This window comes from Culex pipiens, chromosome 2 (assembly GCF_016801865.2).
Source record: "Culex pipiens pallens isolate TS chromosome 2, TS_CPP_V2, whole genome shotgun sequence".
Lineage (NCBI taxonomy): Eukaryota > Metazoa > Arthropoda > Insecta > Diptera > Culicidae > Culex > Culex pipiens.
Window position 1 is genome coordinate 152,556,548 of NC_068938.1, and position 25,039 is coordinate 152,581,586.

The following is a 25,039-nucleotide window of genomic DNA, read 5'->3' on the forward strand; positions in this document are numbered from 1 at the left end:
TTTGGCAAACTTATGAAACTACTCTTGCGATATATTAAATTTCATGTGTTTAAAAAAGAAGTGTATAATGTATGTCCCCATCCAAAATCAGGAAGTTTATATGTCGCATGACTAGTCCATTACCCGTCCATGGCAGCCGTGAAATCGTGCGATCAATTAATATTTCATCAGCATCATAGCAACAATAAAAAAAACTCATCCCTTTCGCCAATTATGAATTTTTACGTAACCTTTGGCCAACCTTTTTTGCGCGAAAGTTGTCCGCCTTTTCGGGGGACGTAATTGCCAATAATATGCTCGCCAGACCACCAACACACTGATTTGCGATCTTCTTTTTATTGTACATTTTTGTTAAGCAATACAAAACCCCCCACAACTTCACCTGTCAGATACCGGTCATGATTTTCTCGGCCCGCTTCAGGGAATTCTCGCATCTTGGTCGTAAAATTCGCACCACGAGATCGCAATTCACCACGCGGAACCCTCTTTCCGCTTGGTGACAGCCGCGAACAGGTGATTGACGTTTCAACTGGTCGATCTTCAAGCAAAAAACGGGGTGGCGAATGTTTGATAACAGCAATGATTTTTTTAAGTCAAAACTATTTTTGAATTGAATTTATCTTTACAGAAATTGCAAATTAAACTTTAATCTTAAATCGAAAAAACATCCCGTTTCCATTTAAAAGATAAAATTTCACTGACAAAAAATAAAACAAAATAAAATCAACAAACACTCATAAAACGCTAAAAATACCGCGAAGCAAAATAGCATCAAAGTGCAAAAAACAGCTTCGTTACTTCAGCAGCAAGAAAAGCGCAGAGAAAGGATTGTGTAACTCCTCGCTAAAACAATCCGATAAACATTGGCTAAATGCCTTGAGGGCACACTTCGCCTTGAATTTGGACCTCGAACAGTCCAGCGAAATTAAGAGAGAAAAAAAAGATGAAACAAATCATAAACGTCCATCACGTGAACGCAGGAGGTTAAAAAAACACAGACGTGAACGGTGCAGACAAATAAATCACCTGACTGGCGGTAATGTTCGAGCAATATATTTAAGCTTTGAGGGTGAGATTAACTTTTAAAAACTTGCCTCAAACTGAACATGTTGATGGTTAATAGCAGGTGAAATTAGCGTTAAATTTTTATTTTCAAAATTGAAATTCTCCACCCCTCCCCCATAAGTTGAGCAAACTGTACACAAAATTTGATAATTGAAATATATTGAAATCGGTTCTGTCAACTGCAATGAAATACCCAATTACACTCCAGACTCGATAATCTGAAGCCTCGATTAGTTTCGATTATTCGAAGTTCGAATATCCGAAGGATTGTATGAGACGTCGAATAAACGAATAACGAATAACTTTTAACACTAAATTCGAGTTCTGCGACCCAATTTTAGTCGAAATTGTATGGCTGATTGCCAATTAAATTACCAAATTTATTTTCTTATTATATCATCACTTGAGTTCGAAAATCAAAGATAAGCCAATGAAGAAAATGTATATTTGTTGTTTCGACTGATACATTAAATTCCGTTGCAAATTTCTAAACGTTTAATTCCAGAGGATAAAATATAAAATCAAATCAAATTTTAAACAGGTCCTGTCACTACCTATCAAGCCCGGTGGTTGGTCACTTTTTCGTTTGACACTTTTTTAGTTTGTATGTACCCCGTTGGTTAATCAAAGTCAAACTAAAAAGTGACAAACTGTCACTTTTTACACGGTGCTCACGCATACTATCAAAACAAACATTTGGTTTTGTGTGTGAACTTCGTGTAAAAGGGATGTCAAACTTAAATAAGGACTCCGTTCGTTTGACAACAATTGGTGTCAAACCATCGGGGTTTGAGTGTATTTGGGATTCGGGCTCAGTACACGGGTAGCGGGCGGTTCATCGGTTAAAACGCGGTCCATTCATTTCGTGATTTAGTAGTGAAAAACTGTTTTAAACGAGCCGGATTTATGTGCAAAAGTTATAATACGATCCCTTTTAGTGTTTCCATGAGAAATTTCCAAAAAAATGAAGGATTTTGTAGTGCTTAACACGATTTTTCAAATAATTTAATGTTGTCTTCTTTGTTTTCTTCATTGGTGCATCGCGTCGCGTTTCGTTTCAACGTGTTCCTTTCGCAAATGTCAAAACGGGTCGATAAGGCAACGGTGAAAAAGCTGGCAAAACGTTCAAAAATGTTTTAATGTTTATGTTCGTGAAATACTCGGATATTCAGCTGTATTGATCGGTGTTTTTAGTGTTTTGTTTTGAAAAACTGTCCGGAATATTAGTTTAATTTTGCGGCAGAACTGGAGCTATGCCTTCCAGAAGTTTTGGCTGGTGACAGCTTGTTGTGCGATGTTTTTTTTTTTCTCAGACGTGTGCGATTTATGATGTGACAAAGAAAAGCATTTACGTGTCAAAATCAAAATAGTGTGGGAAAGAAAAGTAGTGCCAACAAGAGAAGAAAGAGAGCGCAGATGCTTAGACGGCTCTGACGGCTACTTGAAAAAGGCTATGAAAGGAAGAGTTGCCAAATGAGATTATGGTTTTAGGATTTGTGAAGGAAAAAGTCGTTTATTTGCTGGCAACTAAAAAAATCTGTGTTCTCACTCTGTCTAGAGTTGTTGCCGTGGTGCAAAAGAGTGGAAGGAAATGTTTTTTATTTTTTTTTTATTTCTGAGTGCTCTCAGGAATTCTTAAAAGGGAAATTTGAGTGTTAAATGGAAAATTATCAATACGTTTTTTTTTACAATATTGGTGAACGACGTGCTCTGCCAATTTTCGTTTCGTGAAAATAAAAACAAAAATATTGTGTACATTCACGAACATCTCGACCCTAAGAAAAAGCGAGTGTTTGAATGAAGGTCTAAACAAATAACGTGACAGAGTATAATCGAGTGATAATTTGGTGAGGCATTTCTAATTACATGCTTTTCTTTCAGGATTTTTCGCGGGTCATGTTTCCTCGTTCCATATTGATAACCTCCTTTAGTTACATCGCGTCTTCATTTAATATTACAACACTTAATTCGAGTTTAAAATGTTAGGTTTCTGCTTTTTTTTTTTGTGCCTTTAGAATTTTAAAATTTGAAGTCATATTTTAAAATATTTTGATAGTAGTATCAGGTGAGCAACACTGCCCGGAAGATGGATATTTGTGGAGTTCTTTTTTGTGCTGTATTCGTGATCGTGTTCATATCGAGTTCTGTGGAAGGTGCGAAGCCGCGTGGTTGGATACTTGTGTCTCTGTTGTTTCATTTGTTCCATCTGGAGTATTAGTTTTTAAATTGTTGTTATTTTTTACAGCTTCCTGGAATTATTTTAATTTAACTGTCTACATGTAATTTTATCTACTCACTATATAATTTATTTAAATGTTCATATTATTCCTTATCCTATTCCTTTCTTGAAACATACCATCTTCTCATACAATATATGATCAAATTGCTTAAATTAACGAAACTTTCTAAAACAGCACGGGAACCATCTGGAGTATTTATATTTTATATTACTGCTATTTTTTTTACAGCTTCCTGGAATCATCTTGATTATATTTATAATATTTATTATATTTATTTTTTTAACTATATTTATTGTATTTATTATCTATTATTACTACAAAACTATATGCTTATTAGATAATACACTACAGACTCACATTTACACTTACAAACATCCAAATCATTTAATACATTACGCAATCAACCATTTTCATCGGCCCGATGAAATTCCCCTAACCCCCATTCCAAACCTCCCAAAAATATTCCGTTCACTTTTAAAAGTCGCATGGGTTCCCTGCACTTTTGCCACTAGTGAACAACAAAAACATCCCCTCCCAAATCCCCACGGGACTGTATGGGCGTAGCCTTGGAGCACAGTGTGGAAATTTACGTTCTCAGATATTTTTGGTTGTACCGGGCAGCAATCAAATTGTCTAAGAATATTGAATTGACCATTGTGGCACCCCCTACAGCGTGGTGCAGACCCGTAATGCTATGCTATGCTATGCTATGCTATGCTAATCAAATCAAATTTTAAACAGTAAGATGGAATATCGTTTGCCAAAACTCAATTTGGATTAAAAAACATTGTGGTTCTGAAACAAGCACCTTTTGTGGTTCTGTGCATTTTAATCTCCATATTTTGATATGTTAAAATGATTTTGAAACCATGCATTTTGCCTTCCTCACTGAGGTAAGGCTATAATCCTGCTCTGAAAATGAACTTTTTATTAAAAGCTCCTAGACCCACCTTCATGATACATATTGACTCAGAATCGAAAACTGGACAAATGTCTGTGTGTGTGTGTGTATGTGTGTGTGTATGTGTGTGTATGTGTGTGTGTATGTATGTATGTGACCAAAATTCTCACTGAGAGTAGTGCGGTGCTTGTGGGGACGTGCAGTCCTGTTTTTTCGTGTTATTTTCCGTCTCTTTTGTGTCGCTGTTCGAGTGCAGAGTGCATAATTGGCAAAGGGAGCGCGTGGTCGTAAAAAATATGCGGAGTGAAAAGTGATTTCTTTTGTGATTTTCAAAGCCCTTCCTATATCATCGTTGATCGGAAGGCACGGCGTCGGGTGGATTGTGTTTAAATTTTTCGAATAAGGTTTAATTTTTTTTGCGGTGAAAAAGCCAATTCTATATAATGAACGAAAGACGCACTGACAATTTGGATCGTTGAGTTAATAGTGGAGCAAAATAACTGTGTGTGAGTGATTTTGTGTGTTAACCAGAAAGACCTTCCCATAGCATCGTTGCTCGGAAGGCTCGCCGACGGGTCTGTTATGAAAGTCCTCCCCATAGCGTCGTAGCTCGGGAGGCATCGAAAAGCCAATACCTTATCCCACTAACCCAAAAAAAAAATTAATCACGTGATGCTTGAAGGAGATGCTGTGGATTCAACGGTCTCAATCGGTATCAACAAGTATATAGCAAAAAACTATGTGCTTGATGAGTCTGCAACTTCAACTATCGGACTAACATTCCTCCCTTTCGTTGAACTGCAGGCTTCTTGGGAGGGCGCCGGTATTGACTAATAAAGTCGGGGTCTTCAGGGGTTAAACAGTGAACGGATGGTTGGCTCCCACTGATCATTTTTGATTCATTGTTTAACTTCAGCTGATCTGTCAATAACGGAGTAGCAGCTCATTGGCAGTCAACCATGCTCATGCTCATGCTCATGCTCATGTGACCAAAATTCTCACTGAGTTTTCTCAGCACTGGCTGAACCGATTTTGATCGAACCAGTTGCATTCGACTTGGTTTAGGGTCCCATACATCGCTATTGAATTGTTTGAAGTTCAAAAGTTATGTATAAAAATGTGTTTTCACAAATATCCGGATCTGAATTATATGCATGTAAACGATGTCCGGATCCATCATCCGACCCATCGTTGGTTAGGTCATTGAAAGGTCTTTCCAATGAGTCTAAAACATTGAAGATCTGGCAACCCTGTCTCGAGTTATGACCACTTAAGTTATATCTGTGTTTTTTTTTCTGGATCTAAAAAAAGCTGAAATGTGTGTCCAAACCACTCATATTACCCATTTTTGGTAAAAAGTGGGGAAGGCATCAACCACATAGGTGGATTAGGTTAGTTTTTTTTTAATTTTTTGGAATGCAGGGAGGATTGGGAGGAAAATATGAAGAGTTTTCGATATATTTTAGCATCCTTGCTTCCAGTTGCCTTAACAATATCAACATCAGTTTCATTCAAATTCATTTGAAACAGATATTTTGCTGTTAAATTAAAGCAGTTAAAACAGTTACAAATTTAAATTTAGTGTTCTTTTGACCAAGTTTGTTCATATGTTTCACATTTCTACGAAAAAGCAAATTTTGTTTTCTCATGTTATTTTTTAATCAAGTAATTGTTGCTAAATTTCAAAACATAACAAAGATTATCCCCTTTTTGAATATAAATATGAAAATAAACACTATACAATGTGTTTGACATATTTTAGAACAGGGCTGCTCAACCTACCACCCGTGAAGAGATTTCATCTGGCTCAAATTCTCACAATTTAGAACAGATATTAAATATGAAACATTTATTACGGTTAAGCAATCAATGCTGAATATTCAACTTCAACTTTGGACTCTGCTTTTGTCAAATTTTAATATAAATATCACAAACAAATTGCTCGAATTTGGTTATTTTCTATTGTAAATTTAAATTATTCAAAAACAATTTTTGGATTGAGGACATGACATCAGAAAACAAAATTTTCAATTCGTAATAATGTGAAAAAGTTAGCTACAAATGAGCAGAAGAAAACGAAATTAAAATTTCCAAGAATTTTTACTGAGTTTACTACAAATTGAAGTTTATATTCTTATAGGAAAATGAATCAAATTGTATTTTTAAGGGATGAGTAAACAAGGTTACCATAAATAAATGCAATGATTTATTTTCAGAATAACTTTTCATGATAAAGTTTAGCAGAGAAAATGTTTCAAAAATATAAGCAAATTCTTCATTATAAAAGTTAAAAGCGTTGCAAATATTTTTCAAATACTGAAAGATGTTTTTTCAAAATCAGGGAGCAGAAATATTTGCAATTGACCAATAAGTTTTAATGTTTTTAAGTAAATGATAACAGGATTTTGAATTGCTATCGTCAAAAACAACACAAAAACAAAGTTTTAATAAGTTTTTTTTTCATTTTTTTAAATTAAATTATATGAACCATATTTACAACACTTCTCTATACATAAGTAGGTAGTATTTCTGGATTTTCTTTTATTTTTTTTAAATGGGTATTATTTCTAGATTTTCTTTTAAATGGTCCTATCAACAAAGTATATTTCGTATCTTATAAGACCGAATGAAGAAAAAACTCTAGATTTGTTTTTTACCAATCATTATTTCTGACCAGACACTGCTTTAGTAAAATTAGATCTGGCGCAGGGCCAAAAAAATTGGCACCCCTGGATAGATTATAAATTATAGATTATAATTATAAAAGAAACACTTTTTATCACAATTTTCCTTTAAAACGACAAAAAATGTGTTAGTTCATTTCTATAACAACTGCAGCGTAAAATAATAAATTCAGCCAATAACTTGGTACCTCACTGAAGCAAATATTTATGCATTATGGTTGCTGAAACTAACAACATGTTTCCATCATTCATCACTTAATACGACCCGTTGAAATTGTAATGAGGATTAAAATTAACATTCAGATGATCTCGATTGACCTAACAAACCATCGTAGATTAAGCAAAAATAACCAAAACCAACTGCGACCGAAAAGAACCACAGGTCAAACACCTACAAATCTCTTCAAGACCGTTCCGGTGTGGAACCATAATCTTACATGGCCAAAAACGAGCGCCCTCCTGAGCCAACGACCTTGCCCCTCATGTTTCAACAAAAGCCCCAAAAAGACATGACTGGGTTCTTCACCAAGCTCAATGATTTGGCAATTTGTAGCCAGGCATGTTTTGCTTATTATTTTCCATCTGATGACCTTCCTCACCACCTGCCAGGCAGCCGACCCAAAATTCATTGTTCAAACTTGCTCGCCAAAGGCGTCTTCCAGTCTGAAAAGTCTTTATTTTTAATAAAGCGCGGTAGGAAGTTGTGGTTTTTCGGTGGGTGGAATTGCGTCAGGGGTGTCTTAAATTGGCCGGAAAACAACATAAAATCGGAGCGCTGCGAAGCAAACCGTCAGCTGTTTTTGTGCACGGCGACGGCGAGGGGCGTGACAGCAGAAGATTGAATATGAGAAAATGGGGTGGATTTGGTTTAATTTAAGGTGGCTGATTAGATGACTTCCTCTGTTTGGCCGCGCGGTGTGACTCACTTTGGGGTTGGGTTTTCACAGCTGTGTGAGCGGCGTAAGAGGTATAATTTGAGCGAGTTAATTGATTCAATCTTAAATAGTGTTGATTTATTATGCTGTGATCATTATAATTTAAGTCTGCCATAGCCGACTTTGGAGTGTCGTTCGCACACAAATATTTTGACGTGTAGCCCTTAAATAAAACCAATTTCAACGCAAATCAACTTACCATCATAAGATCGCCACTTTCCAGATGCTTCCGCATCAGAACAGCTGCCATATTTTTCTGATCTTGGTAAATATTACCAAAAGAGTCTTCTGCTGGTGGATTCTGGAAACAAACAGAAAAGAGAATTGTTATTTTCTTATTTTTTTTTTCAATTTATTTTATTTAAGATGATAGCAGTGGAAATATATGGGTAATTATCTACCAACTCACACAAAATCGGGAAAAGTTACCCCGATCTCTCTTCGATTTGCGTGAAACTTTGTCCTTAGAGGTAACTTTTGTCCCTGATCCAAATCCGTTTTATGATATCTCGTGATGGGGGTGGTACGACTCCTTTCATTTTTCAACATACATTTACTGGATTATTTTCGTTCGCCATAATAAAAACTTTACTATTATTTGATTTGAAAATTCTAAGATCTTATTTTATAAGAAAATTTACGATTCCAGCTTGGTTTATTCAAGACTAATTTTTTTATCTCAGAAAAAATCAGAAATGGTCTCAAAAGGTGATTTTAAACCTTTTGAGACCATTTCTGATTTTTTCTGAGTTCTGTTTTACTATCACGATATTTGATTATTTGGGAGGGTTGTTTCCACGGAAGTTGAAATTCTTTATTTGTTTTCTGTTCTGATTTTGAATAAAATTACAGATTAAGCGATTTTTGCCCAATAATTTTTAATTCAGTTTCTGAAAAGTTAGATGAACACTTTGAAATAATTTACTGTCGCAAAAAAGTTTTTTTAATTCTTACATTGTTTTGTTAAATTTGGCTTTGATGGATAAAATAGCACCAAATCAGCTCAAACTGTTCAGCTATGTTAGTCGAACATAAAAAAAGCAGTTCAATAAATGCCAATACGCATGCCCTACATTTTGGTTTCAACATATACGTAGAAACCATCCAGAATTCAAGTGATTTTTTTTAAATTAGTTATTTTTTTGTGTCAAGTTCAAATCAAGTTTAGATAGATTAGTTTTTTGAAAAATAATATAAAATAAAAATTAATAGGTAGTTTTTGTAAGTTAAACATAACATTTTCATGGTTATTTTATTATTTTTAACGTTCCGTGAAATTTGGTGTTTTTAAATATCGAGTTTTAATAAGTCTAGGGGCCTAAAATAAGCATTGTTTGCGTCAGAGTTTAGGATGATTTAAAATCTGGAACCAAATAATATTTTTCAAAGTCATGATCTAGGTCATGATATTTGCGTAAAAAAAAAAATATGGTCTTGCAAAACATAGATTTAGTTTAGATGTAATACGAAATTTTCATTCGAAAATGACTCTAAAAATAAAAAAAAAGAAAATTATAAAAATTAAATGGTGAAAATCCCTTTTTCAATTCAAAAATATTTCATGAAAGTATACTCCCCATGTTCGCATAAATATCCCATATGCAATAAAAAGCAAACTGAGAAAAACGCAAGGCAAGTTTGTCCCACACATTTTAGTCGAAAACGAGTTAATGATGACGTTTTGCTATACTTAACAAACTCTACAAGATGCTTAAACCCGATTTTGGAAACTCGCTTCCGTTTCCCGGATATCGCAATACACACTTGTGACATAGACCAATTTATCATCAAAAGGATTGTGCACACTTGGGAAATGTGGATTTTTTTTTGTTTTTCACAAATTTATGTACACACATACTTTCTAAAGGCAATGCAACCTTTTGTTTATAAAAATATACTGATTAAGTCGATAAAACCATTGATTTGAGCTTATTTTAGTTTGTATGGAAATTCTGTGCACACTTGTGACACGTAGTACAATTTTATTTCCGAAACACACTTGTGACACGTGCTTTTCAGATTTTTGTTTACATTATTTACTGTAGTATACGAACCGATTGCTTCAAAAAGTTTGGCTCTACACCCAGAACTGGGCATCGGCATACGAGAGGATAAAGAGCGCGATTCGGTAGTAAAATGGTACTGTGTGCGGACGGAGAGGATAAATCCCGAAATTACCGAGAGTACTTTATTCATGGTTCATTTTCCAAAAAAGTTCATCTATCAAAAAAAAAAGTACCGGTACCGAGACTCGAACCCAAGACCTTCGGCATATTGAACCGTGCCTTTGCCGTATGGGCCATCAAGGTTCGGTGAATAAGTGGCGGTCGTTTGTCCATACAAGCCACTCGTAGGATGAACTGTTCCAATGAACGAATGAACACGCGAGAGGACTATACTCTCGCAATATAGCACTTTCCTCGCGTTTCTTTTCGTGAGGACTATCCCCTCGTTCTTTAACTTTGGGTGTACCATTCATAGTTTTGAAATTATTTACCAACAAACTTTAAAAATCGATTTTCTCGAAAAGTACTAAATGGTCGTTGTCACAAGATAGCACACAACTGACGTATTGCTATTTCCATTTTTAGAAGGTTTTTAGAAAACAGTTTTTTGCCCCCTGATTTTTCGAGCGTTCAGATTTCAAGGGCGAAAAAAACTATAAAAATATTTGAAATGGTGTTAAAAGTTAAACCATTTTGGTAGATGATTTGCAATTTCCGATAATCTCAAATGGCATGAGATTGATGTCACGTTTCTTCGCCGTGGAGCTTTAGTAACACATAACTCAATTTATCATAGATGGCGACGCAGAATCTCATAAAAGACAATTACACCGTTTTTGCAGACTGAATACTAATATTAAACGGGACAAACATTGAACGAAAAGATCCAAGAGGATAAGGCGGGAATCGAACCCGCGCTTCATAGCAAAATCAAATATTGTTTTTGATGTTTTAATGATTTGGAGGTAATTTTCAGCTCCTTTTGTTTCACGAAACACCAAACTTCTCCTGTTATATGTTTTTGGATCATCGAAAAAAATTGATATCTTTGAAAATTCCAAAAAACTTATTCATTAAAAAAATACCGAAGTATTAAATTTGCTTACAATACACGATTTATTCAAAATATTGTTTGCTTTTTTTTTACGCAACTATTCTCTTTTCCAATTAAATTAAATTGTCTTAAATTGTTTCATAACGCCCAAGATCCCCAAACGGTTCGGTCAATTTACCACCGGATTTGCCGGTTACATGACGTGACACATATTCCGCGCGGCGGCGGAAAACTCACTGAATAGCAGCATTATAAATTTTCCCACCTATTGCGCCGATTGCGTTTCCTCGTTCAACATGACATTTCTACAAACAAAAAAAAGCAATTCGTTCCGGCTGGACATTGAACATAACTACCGACGACCCGTCGTACTGACCACCGTGGCCACGACGGCGGTGACAGCCGGCTCATGTCATGTCATGGCCACCGCCATGAAACGAATCGTAGGCGGATGTGTTTATTAAAAGATTGTTGAGGGGGCCGAGGGCAGGGCGTCTTTGCGGATTTGCACGTGCAGCTGTCATGTGAAGTGTCACTCCGTTATGTTAGGGGGTGGACACTCGAGTGACAGTGTCATTTTGTTTGTTTGAACAGCGGCAGTTGGACTAGAAGGGAGGGGTTGAAAGTGAAATGGGTGTCTTGTGCAAGAGGGAGGTACCTTGAGGGACATGTTACAAAAGGGACACGACGGAACTACTACCGGTTGGTTATGAAAAGGGACATGATTTGCAAATTGCAAGGAACGATGAAGTAACACAAAATTGGAGGAAAATTAATGAACCTATTTGGTGGAGCAAATGGAATCCGGAATCAACAGAGTAGGAAGCATAACTTATTGAATGCCCAATTGTCTTATAGGGTCGTTAGTTCAGCTTCAATAGCTATCTTAAATGGGTCTTGATGAAAGGTCAAATGTTGCTAGTCATTTACATTATGTGTAACGTTTGTTGGAACTATACCAACACCAAAGTATAGGCTTTGCCATTTTTTTCGAGATTTTCAAATTTGTATTTTTTGGAATGGTTGAAAATACTTAAAGATTTTTTCTATATTCCGTTCCCAAACTAATTTAAAATTCTCCAAAGTGAAATGTGACAAAAATGGCTAGTCCAAAACGTCCTAAAAGCATTTCCGCCAGCATAACCAGCATGGAAAACAAGCTCGCTAAGTTGCCAACAAGACCACAACTAGAGCAGATCAAAGCAGGAAATAGCTGTACCTAGCCTCCATTGGATCCCATCTTGGGAGGCACCACCAACAGAAGCGGGGGTGGAAATTGAAACCTTTTAACCGCCAAACTAGAGCTAACTTCCCATGTTGAAGAAACAGGTGCCGATCGAGAGACGGTTTTAAAAACGGTGGGTGGTTTCAGACCTCGATGATAATTGAAAGCCTATTACGCGATAGACTTTTACTTTCGTTTTGAAGAAGTGGAGCTGAGGGAGGGTGGGAAAGCTTGCTGCTACAATTTATGGCTCACGATGGCGCTTTGACATGTTGCACAGGTTGTGAACAATAACGTGAAACACCGTTGGGTAGATTGGTAACTGCTTTCCGATCTGGATCGATTCAACTTTATTTTGCGATCGACTCTGAGGAAAATCGCAGAAAAAACAAGTTTCAAGAGGTGGAAACGTTACGAAATACTTCAAACAGTTTGATCAACCAAGATAACGAACGCATCTTCGATTGCTGAACCATTGGACTCTTACAATTATTACATAATCTAACCTCCCAAAGGGTACCGTTAAGCCCACGTAACATGAATCAATTTTAATTCCTCTTCAAAAATGTTCTCATCGACGTAACAAAACGCGGAGATGATCTCCGATCAAGACAGGTCCCCCGAAACCTGTTCAACCTGTGCTTCAGGGGGCCTGCTCGCGGCGCATCGGTCAATGGACCGGTTGACCGCGGTCAGTCACGCCCTGGCAGCAGATTCACTTTCGTTTGGAGGGGTTCGTGACTTGATGCCCACCAAGTCTCAAAGATCACTTCCAATCAGCTGGTTGTCTTTAATCTTGAATTTTGTTTCTTTTTCTGGTGTAAGACTTTGGCGCTCGATTAATCTTCCCCAGGTTCGTGTTCGCGTCAATCTTCATTAGATGACTTGACAGCAGGGCACGTGATTTTGATGGTTGGGTGAGACCGGAGAAGGGGAACCCCGAAAATGATACATGGACGTCAGAGAGGCGTCTCAGACTGGTGTTGGAGGCAACACGAATGATCTCAAGTTGTGATGATTCTACAATTCGATAATTGTTACCACATGAGTTCAATTCTCAAGAACGACACACACTTGAGTCGAACAGATTTACTCCCACAAACCGCTTCCAAGTAGAAATCCTTGGCTGCAATGTCGAACTATACAGTGACCCCTATCCCACAAAAGCGTGTCTCCTTAATCATACTGATCACCGCATTTGACCGCTACCTTTCGGCACCAATCGAGCCAGAATACCACGGCAGCCAACGCTGACTTCTTAAAGGTTCAATTAACCTGCCATTTATCAACGCCCCAATCCACCGCGACCAATAAATAATATCAGTCACAACTTAATCACCACGCATATCTCCAATATCGAGATTCCTTCAAAAATTCCACCAGCCGTGGACACCTGTTTGGTCGTGCTGCCCTGAGTTAAAGCCACCAGAACAATGGTCAAAGTCGAGCGAATTTCGTAACACGGACTCTAACCACACAAATCAACGCAGATTGACCTTAACATCTGAATCCGTAAACACTGTTGGCTTATAAAAATGGTTCAATAAGAGTCGGAACAGGTTTGCTGATTGAAAATTCGAATTCTATTCGCGGTTGCTCTACTAGTACGCGGTGGCAGAGGCAGTAGCCCCCCGGGTGATAGTGTACGGAGCTGGAAGTGCTAATAAATCTCAGCAAGAAAACGTCATTGGCGCGGGGCAGTTTTGTTACGCTTGATCTGCGATATGCATGTTTGTTTAGCGTCATTTCTTTCCGGTGTGGACATAGATGAAGCCAGTGTGGACAGATTTAACGTGAGGAACTGCTTTACACTTCAAATTGTACAAAATAAGAGTAGTGCGGGGCAAAAGTGCGCACGGGCAAAGGTGCGCACCAGCATTTTGTATGCTTATTTTTTTCGACTTGTTTTAGCGTCAATTTTATAAAAAAAATAAATGAAAAAAATAAGTTTTTGAAAGTTACTGGGAAAAGTCACTTTTGCGCCGTTTCGATCTTATATTTGAGGTTTAAAAAATAAGATTTACAAAACTTCAGCTTCACGAAATGTTTGCAACCTTTAAACTAGTATTTAGCCTTGCCAATTACCTTGCTTACGCTTCTTTCATATGGAGAGTTACAACAATGCAAGAAGTTTTTTTCGGTTTTTATTGAAAATCGAATTTTGGGGATCGGGGATCTTAAATAATTTTTGAAATTCGTCTTCTTCTTATTTTTCACCAACATTTTTAATAAAAGTGCGTACTAAAATGTGTATACATTTTTGTATAAAAAAATCAAAACACATGGGATAATTTTTATTTCTGATAATATTGATTTAAAATCACTGAAAAGTAGTATTTCTGCCAAAATCGACTTATGCGAAAATCATAAGAATTTTAACCCTAAACATGAAACTTAAGCTAAATAAGTACTATTTAGTTCAAATAAGTCAATTTATCAAAAAAAATCTTCAGGTCTTGGGTAAATAACAACCCCCAATTGAAAACTTAATAATAAACTGACTTTAACACCTAAAATAACTCACCTTTGCCCCACTCTACTCTACTAAACAAAACTTCTTTGTACCATGTTTCCTGTAAATACTAACAAGTGAATCCCATCAGAAATATAATCTTATAGTATATAGACTGTATTTCTGCTGGGATTCACTTGTTAGTATTTATAGAAGACATGGTACAAAGAAGTTTTGTTTACTAGAGTAGAGTGGGGCAATGGTGAGTTATTTTTGGTGTTAAAGTTAGTTTAATATTAAGTATATACAATATTATAATATTATACATAGTATATACAGTAGGGTGCCCAGCAAATGGGACTTTTTACCGGTTTGTTTAACTCCATCCTGCCCAAATAATATTACTCATATTTTTTTTGTTTTGCGATTAGGGTACTCCAAATTGAAATAGGGTGGTAAAAAAAATGGAATTTTTCATCAATTTTCCCAAAAAGCATATTTTTCAAAAAATCATATCTGCGGAACGGCTGAACCATATTATTGAAAAGTGTTCAAAAAGGCATATCTCCGAATCCTGTTAATGGATATTCGCATTCTTTGGATATGTTATGTCAAATATTACAAAGAATCAGGGAAAATTACGTCCAGATAAGAACTCTTTGGTCCCTAGACCTTCAAATCAGCAAATTAAATATTCATAGGACCTATTTAAATATTCAGCTGGTTTTATTGGACCTATTTTTCCTTAAAAGCCCAACTAATAACCTTTCTTGTGAAACGTGGCGCTCCAAAATTGGTCCAGCCATTTTGGAGGTATGATTTTCTGAAAAATATGCTTTTTGCGAAAATTGACGAAAATTGAAATTTTTTTTTGACCACCCTAATCGCCAAACATAAAAAGAAATACGGACTTATTATTTGGGCCAAATCGGAATCGCATGCCAAATTTGAGCCAAATCGGAGCAGTTTTGATTTGGGGACTTCCTGTTTGACGTGGGATCGCTGTATAGGGAAATCATTTCTTAAAACACGTCAGATTTGAAAATCGATGTTATAATTTAATTGTTTTGTGTCTTTTCTAACTAAACCCGAAAAAATGATATTTCGACGTTGTCGTGCTATCTTGTTGGACGTCGCTTTTTGATGTTCCGAAAAAGATCTCTCAATGTAAACAATAACAAACACGTTTTGTTTGGTTGACCATTCTGTGCACTGTCCCGAAGTTTGGTTGAATTTGGTTGCCAGAGTCCCGAGTTAGAATTACAAATGTTTACGGTACTCGGACATGTACGTGGGTCAAACGCGTTCTGACTTGACATCCCTTTAGTCAGTTGTCGCACTTACAGAAATTTTTAGGGTGTGTCAAGATAGCACGACAAGATTGAAACTTTTTTCATATGGAGAGTTACAACAATGCAAGAAGTTTTTTGCGGTTTTTATTGAAAATCGAAATTTGGGGATCTGTGAAGGCCAAAGGTGAGACGTTGTAAGCTGCACAAAATGGCTTTTTTACTCAATTTGGCAAAAATGCACGTGCAACAAGATAGCACAATACCAACGAATTGCTAAGATCCAGTGGTGGAAAAAGAAAACAAGTTTTAGCTGAAATATTTCAGGAATGAATTTTATTAATTCCTGAAAAATGTTTGATTATACATTGGATATATTGGTCAACAGCATCTGGCAACACTTCCCGCGTTGATTTACAACCAATTGACCACAATCCAGTTATAAATTGCCAGGTTAACATTTGCAAACACAGCTCCCAGCCACACACGCCTAATCCGCTTGACATATCTCACCCTAACATCCAACTAGTTCCGTTCTTCCAGTGAATACGACCTTCGCATGATTGCACACAGACACGGTCGATTCTAAACTATCGCGTGTGTGTCCACTTCTCAATCACTCTATAATCTCAGGGGACCCCGAGAACCGCGAGTTGTTGAGGTCGCGAAGGTCGTTGAGGACTGCTGTTGTCCCCTTGTCAAAGCTGCAATAACTCAACCTCTCCGTATACCGGAGAAACTGGTCCTCCAGGTAGGCTGATACGGTTGGTGCGGCGGTCAGGAGATTCAGAAGTCGTGAACTTGTAACAGATCGCATTTTTTAGTATTCCATTCAGATTCGTTTAGTTTGTCGGGGACAGGGTGGACATTTTGTAGTTGGGAGGTTCTCCAGAGGGGTCGTTCATAAGCTGCGAAATGAGGTATGATTTTGATTTGTTTTTTTGTAGGTTCTTACTGAGGATCAGCATGTCGTACAAAGTAAGGCTTTCAAGTCACGAATCCTTTATCGTAATCTAGATCATCTGGACGACCCCCTTTGATCCAACGATTTATTTCTGTACACTAAGCCTGATAAAAATATGCGATGACGACGGCCGGACAAAAATACCCGTGGGCGAGGGCAGGTGTTGTAGAAGCATTTTGTTCTACAAACGCAAAGCCTCGACCATGGCCAGGGCGAGAACCAATGTTTTCCCAGAAAAACACCCATAATCGATGGCTGCTCTCTGGTGGCTGCCCGGCTGGATTTACATAAATGATTAACGAGCGGCGATAATTCGGTTGGTGTTCTCGTATGGTCGCCGGGGTAGAATTGGTCCGCCACGACCAGAGCGTGGTGACCTTGAACGGCGCAAATACCTTCTTCGACCACTTAGAAGTTCTGAGATATGGAGAACGACCGTTGGGAATCGTTACGATCCAGAACGAACTGGATATCGTGACAGGCACAGGGGTTACGTAAGGATCACCAAGGAATCGACCTTGGACTTGGGCGTGACCGTGAGGGCTTTAATGGCACCATAAATCTGTTCATATTTACTACCAGCGTGCCCTTTCTAATCGGAAATCTATAGAGAGTCAGTTTAGAGCCGTTTTGCATACAAGAGTAACTGCTAGGTTAGGGTGGTACAACGAGCCTTCGAACGTCTAAGCTCGTAAGAAAGCTATAACCAGTTGAGATGAACCACCCTAACGCCGGCTGAAACAATCAAACTCGCGACTTGATCCCGATACCGCGATATCTGTGAACTCTAGTTCAGGTGGGAGATTGAGCTGCTCAACAATGCCCCCTCGGGCGTCTCATTAGAATATCCGATCGCCGTCGATTCGCAGGGTCGTTTCTGAATTATTCATTCAAGCATGATCGTCGGCACGAGTTTGTAATGCAGCTTTGTAGTAAGTTATTAACATCTTTCCAACACCCACTAAGAGTGCCGGTGGAAACAGCATTTCCTATCACCCTAACGGGCCGCGCTGCTGTCAGTTGGGTGATAAGAGCAATGTTGAAACTATTAATCAACCGCCCTGCTGTAAATTTATTAGGTATTCAAACCACACGACTTTTTAAACTTTGAGCGCGCTGATAGTGTGATTTACTAATGAGGTGCGAAGCTGGTAAGGTTTTAATTAGTAGCCTCTATCGGCTTTGCTGATGCTTGGTGGGCGTTACTTATGCAAACAGGTACGCACTGTGATTGATGGTTGTAAAATTTTACAGCATCTCGTTACCAGGTGTTCTGCGTGTCTCAAATGGCTAAAATCAGTACAACTTTGTAGACCAAAAGAAACTTCTACAACAAACAAATTTCAAGAGAAATTTCACTTTTATTCCATGAAGTCACCGCAGCGAAAGTTTCTTCACTTTCCCGACGACGTGGGCGATAGTCTCATCTAATCACCAAACAGAGTTTCTAACTCGCCATTTCTTCAGCAGCGTATTGTCAACTTCACCATAAATGTCACCCGCCGCTGATAATTTGATCGCTTTATCGCCCGCCGAATCTACAAGGTGGTCACCGGAGAAGATCCCGCAACTCATCACGCACTGACTCACTCATCTGACTCAGCCTCCATGGTCAACGCTAGGCAGACAGGCTGCAGAGGATCACTTGATTTATCACTGTCTATAAAGATATCTCGTTGGTGAGAGAGTCCACCGGAGAAGGTGAGACGTTCGGTATCAGTGTCAGCCAGATGAAGATCTTCGGACGCGTTTTCTGTGTCATGGTCCAAATATTGCGAAACATTTTCTCGCTCTAATCATCCTTGGCATTATGCGAGATAATGGATTTGAGTCGCGTCTCGTGCGCAGACTACTTTTTTCTGCTACCGATTTTGCAAATTTGTAGAAAATTCATTTCGCTGAACCCACGAGGAATGATTTTTGATGTTTTTTTTATAAACATGTTCTCTTTCGAATTTATTTCGAGCTAGCGCCAAAAGAAACTCAAACTTTGAAAGATAGAATTAAAAATGTTGTTATACAGCAATTCCCCACGAAAACAGCATAGAAAAAAACAAAAGTGCTCGGATCGGGCTCAAAATTTTTCTGGGGGTTCCCTGGCTGAAATAATCAGACTCGTATTTTTTTTTATTTGGCCACTAGGGTAACCTTCACTGTTTTAGGGTGGTCTGAATAATAGCCGTTTTCATCGATTTTCGTAAAAACCATTTTTTTCGAAAAATTATAACTCCTCGCCACTTTAACCGATTTCAATTGTCTTGTACGCAAATGAAAGGTGATAAGTTGGCCTTATCAGAAGTTTTCAAAAATCTTGCCTAATATATGAAAAGGGCGAATAAAACTTTAAAATGCCGTTTTGACGGTGTCTGGACCAAAGAACCTATGTCTGAAAATATGTTTATCGGATTCCCGGACATTTTTACATAAAATACAAAAAATAGGAGGAGTTCATTAATAGGATTCCGAGATATGATTTTTTGAAAACAAAATCCATGTTTTTCGACGCGCCGCGTGCAAATACCGGAGAATGACGAAATCGGCAAAAAATCATTTTTTTCACTAAAACTGCTATAACCTTAAAATTTCAGCGATGACTTATAGATGATTGAGTACCAAAATTTTCGTAATGAAAAGACACAACTTTTGGTACCCAGACATGTATAGGTCATCGCTAAAATTTTAAAGTTATCGCAGTTTTGGTGAAAAAGTTGATTTTTTGCCGATTTCGTCATTTTTCGGTTTTTGCGAAAAACACGGATTTTATTTTCAAAAAATCATATCTCGGAATCCTGTTAATGAACTCCTCTCATTTTAAAGTCAAATCAAAATCAAACCATCCACATTAACGACCCCCGGGTCTTTTGCGGTCTTTATTGCAAGTTTCTGCTCGAACCTAGGAGTCCGAAGGCTTGAATGGGGAGAGCACCCAAACCTCTTTCTACTCCAAGGAACCTTCCACCCCAGTGTTTGAACTGACGACCTTCGGATTGCGAGTCCAACCACCGCCAGCGATTCCACCGGAGTAGGCTTGGTTTGGTGTGTTGTTTGTACTTATGGCATGGAGACGACTCCTACACCTGGAATGACTTAACGGCCTAACAACCAAGGCCGGGACTGACATTTTACTTCCTCATCCGATGGAAGGTTGGAGCAGATGGGAATCGAACCCAGAATCATCCGCTTACAAAGCGGACAGCGTAACCATTCGGCCACGCACTGCCACTTAATTTTTAAGTATGTTACGTGAAAATGTCCGGGAAATCCGATAAAAATGTTTCCAGACAAAGGCTCTTTGGTCCAGACAGCGGCAAAACGGCATTTTAAAGTTTCATACGCCCTTTTCATATGTTAGGCTAGATTTTTGAAACTTCTTATTATTATTTTTTTTGAAAGGCCAACTTATTACCTTTCATTTGCGTATAAGACAATTGAAATCGGTTAAAGTGACGAAGAGTTATGATTTTTCGAATAAAGTGGTTTTTGCGAAAATCGACGAAAACGACCATTTTTCAGACCACCCTAACATAGCGTAGGTCACCCTAATGGCCAAACAAAAAAATACGGATCTAATTGTTTCGGCCAGGGAACCTCCAAAACAAATTTGAGCCCGATCCGAGTACTTTTGTTTTTTTTCATGCTGTTTTTGTGGGGAATTACAGATAATAAAGCAATTCCTCCCGAAAAACTAACTTAATCCACCTATGTGGTTGGAGCCTTCCTCACTTATTCCCAACAATGGCTGATTTGATGGGGTTGTACACAAATTTCATCTACTTTTTAGATCCGGAATAAAAATGTACATAAATATCACTTAAGTGACCATATCTCGAGAAAATGTTGCCAGATCTTCAATGTATTGGACTCGTTGGAAAGGTCTTTTGATAACCTATCCAACGATGGGTCGGATGGTGGATCCGGACATAGTTTACATACATTTAAGAGGCAGTATTTGTAAATATTGCTCGGTTTGTTCTAGAGGTCGTATCGAGGTGCTCCGATTTGGATGAAACTTTCCGCGTTTGTTTGTCTATACATGAGATGAACTCATGCCAAATATGAGCCCTCTACGACAAAGGGAAGTGGGGTAAAACGGGCTTTGAAGTTTGAGGTAAAAAAAAACCTAAAAATCTTAAAATTGCTCGCATTTCCGTAAAACTTCATCAATTCCAACTCTCTTTGATGCATTCGAAAGGTCTTTTGAAGCACTTCAAAATGTGCCATAGACATCCAGGATTGGTTCGACTTTTTCTCTTAGCTTTTGCAAATTACTGTCAAAAATGGATTTTTTTAAAACCTTAATATCTTTTTGCAACAGCCTCCAACACCCATACTCCCATAGGTCAAAAGATAGGTAATAACATGGACTATAAGCCTACGGTGTTAACTTTTTGGCCAATCGCAGTTTTTCTCATAGTTTTTCGATTTTTCTGGAACAAACATTTTACAACGTTAGTTTTTGCCCTGTAGGCCGCCATAGCGGCACTTTTTGGTCTCAATTTTGTCATATTCGGAATCCTCGGACAATTTCACGTAAGTTAGTAGTATTGGAGTTGTAAATTTGATTTAAAAAATAATTAAATAAAACATTTTTGAAAAAAGAAATAGATCTTATTTACCCTATGATCAATACGTCAAATGCTGTATCAAGTAGGCGAAAACCTGTTTTACCCCTAATCCAACAAATTGTTAAAAAATATTTTAATTCATTCTAAATGGCAATTTTTCCAATCAAATTTACAACTCCAATACTTCTAATTTACGTGAAATTGTCCGAGGATTCCGAATATGACAAAATTGAGACCAAAAAGTGCCGCTATGGCGGCCTACAGGGCAAAAACTAACGTTGTAAAATGTTTGTTCTAGAAAAATCGAAAAACTATGAGAAAAACTGCGATTGGCCAAAAAGTTAACACCGTAGGCTTATAGTCCATGTTATTACCTATCTTTTGACCTATGGGAGTATGGGTGTTGGAGGCTGTTGCAAAAAGATATTAAGGTTTTAAAAAAATCCATTTTTGACAGTAATTTGCAAAAGCTAAGAGAAATAGTCGTACCAATCCTGGATGTCTATGGCACATTTTGAAGTGCTTCAAAAGATCTTTCGAATGCATCAAAGAGAATTGGAATTGATGAAGTTTTACGGAAATGCGAGCAATTTTAAGATTTTTTAGGTTTTTTGGACCTCAAACTTCAATGCCCGTTTTACCCCACTTCCCTTTGTCGTAGAGGGCTCATATTTGGCATGAGTTCATCTCATGTATAAACAAACAAACGCTGAAAGTTTCATCCAAATCGGAGCACCTCGATACGACCTGTTACACATTGGTGAAAAACTCGCTCTTAAGTGAGATCCGGCTACAAAAAAGTACATATATATCACTTAAGTGACCATATCTTGAGACAGGGTTGCCAGATCTTCAATGTTTTGGACTCGTTGGAAAGGTCTTTTGATAACCTATCCAACGATGGGTTGGATGGTGGATCCGGACATAGTTTACATACATTTAACGGCCATTTTTCAGACCACCCTAACATGGCGTAGGTCACCCTAATGGCCAAACAAAAAAAATACGGATCTAATTGTTTCGGCCAGGGAACCTCCAAAAATGATTCGGAAAAAAAGTTCTCAATCGGGCTTAAAATCTTCTGGAGGTTACTTGGTTGCGTCTTTCAAATACAAAAAAGTTGGTACTCAATTATGAATCGCTTAAATTTTAATGTAAACGCAGTTTTTGTGAAAAAAAAAGTCGGAATTTTCCCCTTTGTCGTCATTTTTCCGTTCTTGCGCGCGGCTTGTCGAAAACCCCAGGTTTAATTTTCCAAAAATCGTATCTCAGAACCAGCTTCACTTTATAATTTGTTATGTAAAATTTTCCGAAGAATCCGATAAAAATATTTTTAGACATCTTTGGCTAGTTATTTGACATGTTAGGCTAGTTATTTGAAACTTTTAACTATTTTTCCTGAAAAGCCTAGCTAAGACCCTTTCGTTGGCGTCCAAGACAGCTAAAATCGGTTGAAATGGTACGGAATAATGATTTTTTGACAAATGAGATGGAAAAATCGACGAAAATTACCATTTTTGGCCCACCCTAACACGGCGTAGGTCATCCAAAATACGGGTCTAATTATTTCTACCAAGTAATAGGTACCAGACAAAACTTTTTTGCTGTTTTAGTTTGGAATTTCTTGAAACTTTTGACAGCTTCCTTTAACCTCACTTTTTAAAAGACCCTAAAACACATGATGTTGACCTATTCAAAAGTAAAGCTGCAATTGAAAATCAAAATAAAAATGTAACTGAAAGATTGGAAATGTTCACAAATGTTACACTCCGAAACCCATATTTTCCTATTTGTTTTTCATTCATGAATCAATCATTAATGGCTTTGAAGCAAAAGTGCTGAAATTTTCTGATCTCTGCGAAAAAATATGTTTTTAAATGGGAAAAAAATTTAAAAAAAACTATCCAAAATATACATGAATGTTCTTAGAACTTAAAAATTGTTTTTTTCCCTAGCATTTGTTCTTAAAATTCGAATTAAAATAAAAAATTAAACTTTTTTTTCGAACATCATTTTCAGATTTATGGATTTTTTTTTGTTTAATTCAGATTTTTATCAAACAGTTTTCTACAATCTGATTGCATCGATATTGCCTTAAAAATGCCAGAGTTTTTAAACAAGAAAGTTTGAAAAAATGTATATTTCATGGGTGATCAAATTAGTATTTGCTTGGTTTTTGGATTAATTAACAAAAAATATAAGCAAGTACGGAAATATGGGTAAGGAAACTGTCAATGGTGTTTAAAAATTGGCGAAATGGGTTTATTTGGAATATTTCAAGGCAAATTGATGAGATATTTTACGAATACGTACACGATTTAATAAATTTCCTCACTCAAAAAAATGAGTTTGCGCCTGAACAGAGTTCATGCCACCGGGAACCAGGAAGAAACTGTTCTAAAAATATTCGATTCACCCTAAAAATGACGGGAAAGAGAATGTATTTCACGGTGTCAAGTATCAGACTAACCGATTGTTACACCTTACGTTTGTTCTTTAAAACACATAGTGAGACAAATAAAATCAGATAATCTGAATATTACCATAGTATTCAAATGATGATAACTGAATTACTATTAAACATATGTTTCATTTCAAAAATAAAACAATTGTGGAGTTTTCATTTTTTATATCCACCGAAAACTTTAAAATAGTCCTAAATGAGAATTTAAATTTTTTGCTCAGTTATGCGGGTGGTCGATCCTCTTTATTTAAAAAAAAGTTGAGCTTTCGTTACCTAAACTAACAATAACCATTACTGTCAACGCCAACACGCAGCTAAAACAATAACCCACATCATTCTGCGCGCAAATTTGCCCAAAATCTTAGTCTAAACTCAACCTACCGAACCGTAAAATTAATGGTCCCCGATAATTCGACCATTTCCACATTGTTTGCCCTAAAAGCTGTAACCATCCACGATGCAACAAAACAACCATTATTCAAGCAAAGTTATGGAAGACACACCACTTAGCTTCAATTCAACAATCCAACTTTGTGTCACTCCTTATACGTTGAAAAAGAGGTCTGTCCCGGGTCTGACCTGACATTGAACCTTAACCCCTCTCTTTCTGTTTCACCGCAAACAATGAGGCCCCAGGCCGTTACTTTCAACCGGTTTTGTTTTTTTCGGCGAATGTCATCACTCCGTGACTTCATCACAGCTGTGACAAATCGAATTATGCTTTGTATGGTTGTTTGACGCCATTTTTTTTCTCTCAATATAAACATTTAGTCAATGACACACTTTCGCCGCCGTTGGCGGTGGCATTGAAGTCTCCGGCCAAACACCTTGGAAATTTCAATTTGGTCGCCTATCACACGGTTCGTTAGACAATTTCTTCGAACAGAGACCGCAGAAGTCCTGACTGAATTCAGCCTCGACGGTGTGGTCACGTGACCGTGAAGGTTTTGCCATAATTTGCGGCGAAACCGCATCAACGCAAATAACCGCGCACAACTCTCCATAGTTGTTTGCTGGGAAATTAAATTAGAAGGTGATTTATGACCACATCAAAAGCCATTTAGTAGTGGACTAATTCTACAAAGTAGTCGACGAACGCCAATCGTTCGACCTCGTTAGAATTATGCAAGTTTGTGCTGAGTGCTTGTACCTGCACAAATTGTACTGCATTGACCTAGCTCTTGGACGGTGGTCA

At 37.5% G+C, this 25,039-nt stretch overlaps 1 protein-coding gene across 4 annotated transcripts in view; it reads right to left on the reverse strand.

The window, feature by feature from the left end:
* The window catches only part of LOC120422180 (A disintegrin and metalloproteinase with thrombospondin motifs 16), a 283,608-nt gene that overhangs the window by 170,461 nt on the left and 88,108 nt on the right, over nt 1-25,039 (reverse strand). For all 4 annotated transcript variants that reach the window (XM_039585556.2, XM_052708748.1, XM_039585557.2 and 1 more), the window contains exon 4: nt 8,025-8,126. In XM_039585556.2, the coding sequence (XP_039441490.1) occupies nt 8,025-8,126 (102 nt within the window). The remainder of the gene's footprint in view (nt 1-8,024; nt 8,127-25,039) is intronic.